We start from the raw sequence: 9,801 nt of genomic DNA, 5'->3' as shown, positions 1-9,801 counted from the left end.
TTCATATACAATACTAAATTTTTTTTTGCAAAAGATTGAGATACTCTAGCTATAGCTATTATAGCTAAAGAGCAAGTAAATGATAATAAAATATTTTTACACAAAGCTTTTTCAGAAACATTTTTGCATGAAAATGAAGTGCAGTCCCTTCAGATTGCAATGTTGAGACATATAAGGACTTAATTATCCATTGAACTCCCATCCATGTGGAAAATGAAGTGTGAAGTTATTCCCATAGTTATTGGGGTTTGGGTTGTGTAGCTGCTGTAGCCCATAGGACTACTTCAAGGGTCCACACTTACATAAAATATAAAGTAATATTCATAATTACAGTGCTTTTCATAATTTGCATATAGTAGCAGTTAAGAGTTGACACTTGCATAAAATATATATAATAATATGTAATGTTGTATTAGGTAGTTAGTCTTCTTGTTTCTGATTGCTTGGCACATAATTTTGGTGTGCTGGAGAATCATCAACTAATACTGAGTCATTACTAGAATAGTAAAATTCTTCTTCCTGGTCATGCTTTGACAATTCCTCATTCCCTTTGGATGATGAACTAACTTTAAACGGTTTTTCATTGTGACAGTGTTGTTCAAAAATTTCTCTCAAACTTGCTCCACTGTACTCATCATTCTCTGCTCTAAGAGAGTTTGCTACAAAGTGGTAAACTACTTGGTTGAGTGCTGCAAATATATTTAGTTGACCCTCTTCTGTGGATGGCAGTATCTTGTGTTGCTCCACTATGTGATCATCATTTGGGTGAAAAATTGACAGCTCATCACTGCCACTGATAGTAGTTGCATTTCTGCCTACATTTGATTGTACTTGTTTAAAGCTAATGTTACTGATAGCTTCACAAGACTTTGACCTAGGTGGTGTTAGTGGTCTATCGTGTAATGACACAAAACTAGCAGCATCCAAACTGTGAGACTTATATACAGATGGGGTAGGATGTTCCATTGTTGCCTCCATCAATGTAAGGTACCCTTTGTGATAAGGGTATTGGTCAGCTTTAACCAGGTCTTCAGATGAAGAATGGTGCCTGTTTTTAATAGAGAGTTTGTGTGTTTCTATAGAAGGAAGATTGTTAGGGATAATTGGTAAGGATGAAAACTCAGAGGTTTTTCTTTTTGGTAGTGAGAAAGATTGCAATGGTTCTTCTCCCTCACCACATACTGAAGTGCAAGGCAAGTGAGAATTGGAATAACTTCGGGGCCTCATCTGAATATTACCACTGCTATAATGCATAACTGAACATGCCTCGGTGCTAGCACAGTTCATCATTAAGTCATCGGTCCAGCTTTCACGAACTTGGAGATCACGCAATTTCATTTTTTGCTGCAAATCTTCAACGCTTTCATATAGTGTAGGGTCACTTACAGTAGCATATCCTACACTTGTATTGCTGTTCCATTTCACTGTAGAAGAAATAATTATATTTATATACAATTGTACAGAAATTGCCTGATATGTACAGTACGTTGAGGGTTACAATAGAAGTTTATCATGCCAATGATATTATGACTATGGAGATGAGAACTAATAAATGGATGCAACCTTTAATTACATGGTTCCAGGGTTCCAGCCAAGCATCCCCTCTCACTTATATTTCTGAATGAATCACATAACTTACAGACTTTCTTTCTTTGAGGAGGCATATAAATGCTTCCATAAGATGAGATTTCTAGGGATTCTGCACTTCTTGGAGGAACTGGCAATCCAATGTTGCCTAAGCCACAGTGTAAATGTACTATCAGAAGGAAAACAGTTTACTGTAGATGTACCTGTATGCTTTATCTTTGCCATTCTCCTAGGATTCATAGTTAATGTATTCTTTTTGCTATCATCAACTGATGAGGGAATTGTTCCCGATGCATCAGGTTGATCAATTCCTCCCTCATGTGGTGGTAGCAACCCTAACTTCTTACTCAGTGAGTCAACAAGACTGTGAATATTGTCATTAAATACTAGAGAATTCAATGGACAAAGCAATAATAAACTTTCATTGCAACCCAAATGTTACGAATGATCTTAGCAATTTAAAAAAATTGTGTGCATTTCCTTCTAATTCTTGTTAATAGTGTACATATTAAAATATTTCCATTAGCTAGCTAGTACACTGATAGGTACAGTATCAGCACCACAAACAGTATCCACCACAATATGTATAGTATCGGTCACAATATGCAACTATTTCCTTTTTCTCTTTAAGCATGTCAATCTTGCATTTCTGTATAACATGTGTACATGTGTGTGTATGTGAGTGTATATACATATGTGTGTTTGAATGTGCGAGGCAGTATAGCCAAGTGACCAGAGCATTGGCCTGGTAATCAGATTTGATGCCTGGTTATGCCAATTTGGTGTTGTTATTTCCTTGAACAAGAAACATTACTCACATTGCTCCAGTCTACCCAGCTGTATAATGGGGATTTGGTGTCCTGATGTCAACTGGGGAAACAGCCCACCCAGCCGTAACATCATTGTGTACTGACGTTTACAAATGCCCAACTGGCTTAGAGGTGTTGGGGTCGTTGTGGAACTTTGAGTTCTGTGAACTCTCTCCATGAGACCTCCTGCAGGTTACTAGTGCTGCCCCAGGAGGATTCGCCTACACAAGGCTCAAGTGCCTGAGTGATACACAGGCATCCCAGTGCTAGTTTGCTGGGCAGCAATAGCTGTATTTCACATGACTAACATAGGCTTTACTTTGTGTGTTTGGCTGCTATCCATAATTCAACTCAATTTTTAAGGGTTTGTGTGTGTAAATTCCTGCTGGGTTTCCATATTTTTATGTATATACATATAATCCTGCTGCATTTATTATGGTGTATTTTATATTCACTTGAAAAATTAACATGATTATATAAAAGAAAATATAGCACTAACTGTCATGATTTGAGAGTGACGAAGCATCATTATTTTGAGGAATGATCGCTGGAATGATCGCAGTCATGCCTCGTTGAGCAGTGAAGATAGCCTGACATTTCCCAGCCAAGTTGACATAGGCATTTGCTTGCTCCTTTAGTGCTGCTCTTACATAGGTTACCTGTCACCAATGAAGGTGAAAGTTTTTCAGTAACTGTATACACAATTATAAATATTATTACACAGTTGTTTTTTTTGTAATACACATTTTTCATTTTGAGTTCGAAGGATTATTTTCCCTTTTTCATTCTAAAAGTGTCTATTAAATATTTATTTTGTACAAAATATGCACACATGCATGTTTATGTAAAATGCTTTATAAATCACAATGATTGTATATTAGGGTAGCTATTTGACTGATCTATTAAGTACTTTGATCTTTATGTTCTTCAATATCCACAAGTATTTACCCTCTTGGGGTTGTCAATATAGTATCAGTATTGAATATGCTAACTTTTGCAAAGTTTTACATTTTACTAGTGATCTTTAATTCTAAGACCAAAATGCTGGTATAACAAGAGTAAATTTTCAAACAGCAGTGCATTTGCACTTGAAATTAAAATACAGTGATAAATCTAAATAACTCAAGTAATTCCCTTCCTTCAGGACCAGAAGCAGCAAAATAACTTTTATCAAACAGAAACAGTTTAATTGCAAAACTGCAAATACTTTAATCCTTTTTGTTTAAAATTTATCATCATTAACATCATTGCAACCATTTCATGGCCACCACCTGTGATTTCTTAACTTTCACCCAGACTTTTGAAGGCCACACTCTGCAGCTTGCCTGGATAGTATAATTATACTGTATATCAGAGATTGCTTAATTATAATTTGTGTGTTAATTGTAAGTATGCATAGCATGTGTGTATATGTATAGTGCTTCAGAGAATCTTTTGCATACCATTTTCAGTTCCAGTTTTTCAACAAGAGCCTCTACACTTGTTTGCATGGAAAAATACTGCAATGACATCTAAGTTGATACAAGGATTAACTAAATTATTACTGAGAAACAAAGTGAACTGAACTGTTTTGAACTCATTTTCTCGTGCACCGATACGAACTTTATCTCCTTTCTTTAAAGCTGCCTCATACTGAAAGGACATTAAGATCCTTAAGTTTCTCTCTCCATACAAAATATGCAAGGCTACCTGTTTCTTAGCTTTTGTTAGTCTAGCATGGCAGTCCATTAATTCTTTGTTGTGTTCATCTATCCTTTTATCTGTCTCAAACAACATCTCAAGACGGTGATGATATTTTGAATACTATATGAGCAAGCAAAAGGAAAGAACATAGCTAATTGTGTAAAACTTACTATACATAATTATTAATAATAATACAGGGATTATATGAAAGGCAGAAGCCTGTAAGTCCTGATCCTAAGATTAACAATACATCTACATGTAACTGTATATAAAACTTACATTTGACATGCTTGTTGTACAGTGACACTATCACATCCCTCCGGTGCTTTGCCATCAGTTTTTCCAAAAATAATTATTCAAGTTCTTAAGGAAATGGGGGAGAGTAGCATGGTCTTCCCACTTATATTGGATGCACCAAACAGTCCATCACTCTAATACACACTTGCTTATTTTAATGGTAAAAGAGTCTAAAATATTTTCTCATAGTTTCTAAATCTAAACCTGAAAGCATGCACATGCCCACAGCAGGGGTGGGCCAGGGGATCCAGTCCACCCTCCCTTCAGAAAATTTCTAATAGTATTGTTCATTGAACATAGCTAGGCACCTTATACACAATTCAAACATGTTTGATGCAGTTTATTTATTACATAAACCTGTCTCTAGCAAATTGCTACCCATATAGGCATAGCGCAGGGGAAATAGATGGGTTAGAGTGCCCTCTACATTTAGAAATTAAGATACTTTAATATAAAAGTCATTTATTCTAATAAAACAGTCAAGAGTAGCATAATATAAACACTGTTTGTCATTTTAAACAACTAAAACACCTGTTCTAAATTGAGTTACTGACTCTATGATAGCATCCACACCCTAGTTAATGCAACTAAAAATTCTCTGGAGATGAAAACTCATGCAGCTGCACACAACATGTTTAAATATTTTGTGATAGACCTTATGTTAATGCTAATACTGTGTTTTAGCTTGAATTTATGTGCTATAAATAAACTCATTTTGTACTAAGCCATTGCACAGGCACATTACAATAAAATGTGTATTTGTGCATAATTTATGTGGTATGCTCTAAATGTGTTGTACATAGCATGCACTCCTGTGGTGTATGTGATGTGTAGGAGATGATAGTTCACATTTGTCCATTAGTTAGCAAATGTGAACCCATTTGTCCATTATAGCAAATGTGAACCATCATCTCCTACACATCACATACTCCACTGAAGTATGTGATGTGTGTGTGGTATGCACAAATCAAAATACACATTTTATTGTAGTGACAGTTCAAGTCGATGAACAAAGCTGGTATGTTTGTATCAATAAAGTAACCAATTTGCAATAAAGTAACCAATTTGCATTAACGAAGGGTAAATTTATTCTTGATTAACATTAACTCACTGAATTTCCATTAGATTAATCCAGTCAACAGTAGAGAGATGAATACTGATGATCAGTGGGGGCCCAAACATATCTTAAGGTAGCCTCAGTTGAGTGAAATTAAACCCACAATCAAACTCCAGGCTTGGTGGTATAGGTTTTATATACATTTTGAAACAATATAAGTAGAGATTTGAAAGCAGTAAGTTTCTGACTGACTAATAGTGTTGTGTACTGTTTGCATATTGTTGACATTCCAGGAATGTTACATCAATTGTGAAACTGCAGATGGTGTAATATTTCACAATAATACTATGATGAGTAGTTGACTTTGATAATAAAGCCATCACATTCTACCCTTCCACTCCTGAATGCACAAGTGCTTTTTTTCAGCTGTACATGTATGGTCACACTATTATTAGTGTGACTAATATACTATGCACACCATATTACTGCATACTATTCTTGTAAGGATGTGCCAGTTTGGACAACAATATCACACCTGTGTTAGTGTGTTGTGACCACTACTATGTTTACAGTGTAGCATTCATACTTCCAGGGTTGACTATCAACAAACAGTCACCAAATTCAATCTCAAAACATTTAATATTATTTTTAAAAATTTCCTTGGGGGTGCATGCCCCTAGACCCCCTAGGAAGCTCATGCTTTACATTTCACGGACACTGTGGAGTCACTTCTACCAGTGTGCCCCCCCTTTAGCAAAATCCTGGATCTGCTCCTGTGCAGAATGGTATGCCGAATGATTCAAACTGTACTTATGAATGTGTAGCATTCTAAACCAAAGTTTCACCAATTCTTTGGCCAGCTTAACCAACTGTGGGTTCTTATGAAATCTTAGCTCATTGTGGGTTCCACCAAGAGTACATAATATATACCTAAATATATATATTATGAACTCTTGGTTCCACCTATATTATGCTACAAAATTTTCACATATTATAGAACAATACACTCATCCTTGAAAGCCATTTACTATAGATTTAGGTGGCAGAAAATCTAACACATACATATCAGGTGCATTCAAGGAATACATACACTATGAGATGGTGGATGGAAATGAGTCAACAGTAAGTTTATTACAAGTGTAAAAAAATAATAAATTTTAGATTTAAATATGGATTGTAGAAATAAAAGCAATGAAACAAGGGGATCATCTACATGCACCTGCAGCTATATACTAGTTTATATTAGTCCCTTTACACAACCAAGGGATTAAAGTTAACTACAGCTGAATGCATTTCATTACTAAAACATAATGGCCATTCTGCTTCAGTTTCAGGTACATTCCACCCAAAGTGCTTCTGTAGTTGATCCAACAACACTACAGTAATTAAAGAATTGAAGCCGTGTTACTGCCAATTGCCTTGAACACCTACATACTAATGGAGAAAGGAGGACAAAGGTAAGTCCATGGTGCATGCATTGTAGTTGCTGTGGCTGGTGAAAACGCATATCGCTAACCAAAGTGATGTCAAACTGTGAAGAAATCAAGCCCATAGTTGAGGTATGAGGCATCATGCTTTTCCACAATTTACAGATTCATAAAAATGTAATAGACTGACTTAATACTGCTGACTGACCTAATACTTGGGTACAGGCAATAAGACCTGGTTTTCAGAGGCAGTCACAGCTTATGATCACAACAATATAATTGTACTGAGCCACTAGTTAATAGGCAACATTGCTTGCAAAGTAAAGAATAGAAAGCTGCATTGGTGATTATGAAACATGATCTTTAGTAATTAATTAAAAAAGAAAGTAGGGATCCAAGCAATAAAAAGTAGTGACAAGAGATGTATGATGGTATTACAGCATAGCTCAGTTGGAAAATCCCTATATTGGCATGTTATAACAACAATTCCAAAGTAGGGATTTCCCACCGATCTACGTTGTAATACCATCATTCATCTCTTGTTTCATTACTTTTTATTGCTTGGATCCCTACTTCATTTTTAAACTGATAATTTTTAATACACTAATTTGTTTGGTTTTTTTGTTATAGCATACAACTATACATGTGTGACTGTTCTACCTGTATTAGTGACTACTGTATTAGAGTATCTCAAGTCAGCCTTTCACTATCAGGGGTGTGCCACTATTTCATATTTTAGCATTATATCAATACAGCTAGGCCAACAATAACAAGATGTGTCACTGTGACAGACTGTTAAGAGGTATCATGGTCTCAGTGCTGAATCATTATTAATCAACCAAGATTGGGTTTATTAATTAATAAGCGTGGTATTGAACCTATCGTGAAGTTACAGGTATCTACCAAGCATAAGTACTTAAATATGTTTGTGGTGTATAAATGTGGTGCTTAGCCTGATTGAAGATAAAAAGGAAAGACAAGAGGCAGAGGGCACAAACTTGTCGTAACCCCAAAAGGCACATTCCACTGGTGAGTTTAGTATTTTAGCATAAAATGGTGGCAGTGTGCTGCTTGGTTTGGCCTCTAGGCTTGCGACTGTGGTCAGGCAGGCAGGCAGGAAGGCAGACAGGCAGGCAGGCAGGCAGGCAGGCAGGCAGGCAGGCAGGCAGGCAGGCAGGCGGGCGGGCAGGCAGGCAGGCAGGCAGACAGGCAGACTAAAATCCAAGTTTTAGCATTTATTAATTCTATATCCAGCTGCCTATTAGTGTTTTCTTGTCTTTAATGCTGCATTTGATGTTAGATGGACTAATATTATTCCATAAAGGTGATTTTCATCATGTAAGATGTCTCTAGGATGATTTTTGAAATTGGAATTTTAGGCAGTGTGCATCATTTTAGGGGGAGCCCTACCTAAACAGTGCTACTGTACTGTTCGATATTGATCAGTGCAACGCTAAAATTCAAATGGGGCCAGCTTAGATACCTCAGCCTACATAGAGAATTTTGTTTAAATGTGGGCATATACATACTCCATGCTAAACTGTTCAGTGCCTTTGATTTGCAGTCTCAAATTTTTAGCTGTTATGGATCCCACACCGTATATGTGTTCCTTATAAATAGATCTAAGCCACCTGCTTAAAGCTTTTAATAGCTAAATTAGACAGTATGTATTGATGATATCACTATATCTACAGCAGTATTGAACATGTTTACTTACCTGATTAGAAAAATCTTCCAAGGCTTTCTCCCACATCCAATTTAATTCAGCCACTCTACCAAATATTTGGGAAAACAGTTTGTTTTGCTCTCCTTTGCTCCAGTGTAAGATACTGGACATTGCTATAAAAACCGCCAGTCATTATGCTGTACACACAATAAGTATTTTCAGTCACAGAATTTGAAATACATAATGTATTACCAAAAACTGAAATGAAATAAGGATAGATGTGAATATTAAGGATAAATATGTTAAGTGAAGATAAAGATAACAACTTAAATGCATAGCTACTCCTACCTTCAGTTTTAGTTGCAGCAAATCTACTTGCCAAATTTTGTGTCTCTTTCTCCTTTTGCAGTGCATAGTCAAGAGTTGCATTATTTCCACCCCAGAATTTGATTCTGTTTGTCATTTGTTTCAGTAGAGTTTTCCCACTATTCCAATCTAAGGCTTGTCTCAGTAAAGTTTTTCCACTGCTCCAATCCATGACTTTTCAAACATCTATATGAAAGAGCAACTTCCACCTTAAAAAATGTATAGAAAGGTCATGAACTCAGGTAGCAAGTGCACCAAATGAACAGTTGAGTGTTTATTTTTGTGTTTTTATGATTTTAAGGCACTCTAATGAAACATTGACTTCCTCAGCGACTTTATTAAAACACTGGTCTACTGGAGTAGTCATCTTGAAATGACCTTCATTGTAAAGTTTATTTCCCACATAGTTTATCAAAGCATATAGGAAGGTGAGGAGATGTAAAAATGCTGAAACACTATAGCTAGCAGCAAAACTGTTGGTTGCTTTGTGAGAAATTGTTGCTCTGTAACCACCAAGCTATTAGTTTTTCATGGTTAGATCATTTCTCCTTGTACAACGTTGATCAATAGATAAGTAGCAATAAGGACTGGTCATAACATGTTTTTAATCGATTTACTGCTGAACTTATCAGAAGAATTTCCTATGAATTACAATAATGCTCCAACTGTTATTAGTTTTGCAAACTTGTTACCAGAAAATAGTCTGATTCTTCTACACCATTGAAGAGCCTTTCTAAGATGATTACTCCATCTGTACAGCGATTTTCAAAGCGTTACCCCAAGTGGTTTTTCTGATAGGCATGGTAAGTAGTCGTTATTTATTAGCTAATCTCGATTACACATTGTTGGTTTTTTCATTGCATCTTCCTGGTTTTTAGCTCAATGTCTTTCAAACCACAAAAGTTTGAG

At 36.0% G+C, this 9,801-nt stretch overlaps 1 protein-coding gene across 4 annotated transcripts; it reads right to left on the bottom strand.

Moving 5' to 3' along the window:
- Positions 1 to 296: 296 nt before the first annotated feature.
- LOC136240558 (uncharacterized) lies at positions 297 to 9,466 on the bottom strand. 4 transcript variants are annotated; one of them, XM_066031554.1, is made up of 9 exons: positions 8,875 to 9,462; positions 8,578 to 8,699; positions 4,086 to 4,199; positions 3,963 to 4,028; positions 3,839 to 3,907; positions 2,896 to 3,055; positions 1,791 to 1,973; positions 1,640 to 1,735; positions 297 to 1,424 (listed from the first exon to the last, which is right to left on the bottom strand). In XM_066031554.1, the coding sequence occupies exons 1-9, from the start codon at positions 9,062 to 9,064 to the stop codon at positions 421 to 423; spliced, it is 2,004 nt and encodes a 667-aa protein (XP_065887626.1). In that variant the 5' UTR covers positions 9,065 to 9,462; the 3' UTR covers positions 297 to 420. The 4 variants fall into 4 exon arrangements, with proteins under 4 accessions (XP_065887626.1, XP_065887625.1, XP_065887628.1 ...); XM_066031553.1 differs by having other exon boundaries at positions 3,963 to 4,199; positions 8,875 to 9,466; XM_066031556.1 differs by lacking the exons at positions 8,578 to 8,699; positions 8,875 to 9,462 and adding an exon at positions 4,359 to 4,723.
- Between the last annotated feature and the right edge of the window lie 335 nt (positions 9,467 to 9,801).

This window comes from Dysidea avara, chromosome 12 (assembly GCF_963678975.1).
Source record: "Dysidea avara chromosome 12, odDysAvar1.4, whole genome shotgun sequence".
NCBI lineage: Eukaryota > Metazoa > Porifera > Demospongiae > Dictyoceratida > Dysideidae > Dysidea > Dysidea avara.
Note: the sequence above shows the minus strand (reverse complement) of the source record. Positions and strands in the feature narration are given on the sequence as shown.

Bases quoted from the DNA above. Each gene is read 5' to 3' on its own strand.
- LOC136240558 (XM_066031553.1), bottom strand. From the start codon at position 9,064: ATGGATTGGAGCAGTGGAAAAACTTTACTGAGACAAGCCTTAGATTGG. The intron at 1,974-2,895 runs GTTAGTGCTATA...TGAATTCTCTAG, and splicing joins GTCACTCTCAAATCATGACA to TATTTAATGACAATATTCAC. The intron at 1,736-1,790 runs GTACATCTACAG...ACTGTGGCTTAG, and splicing joins GGCAAAGATAAAGCATACAG to GCAACATTGGATTGCCAGTT.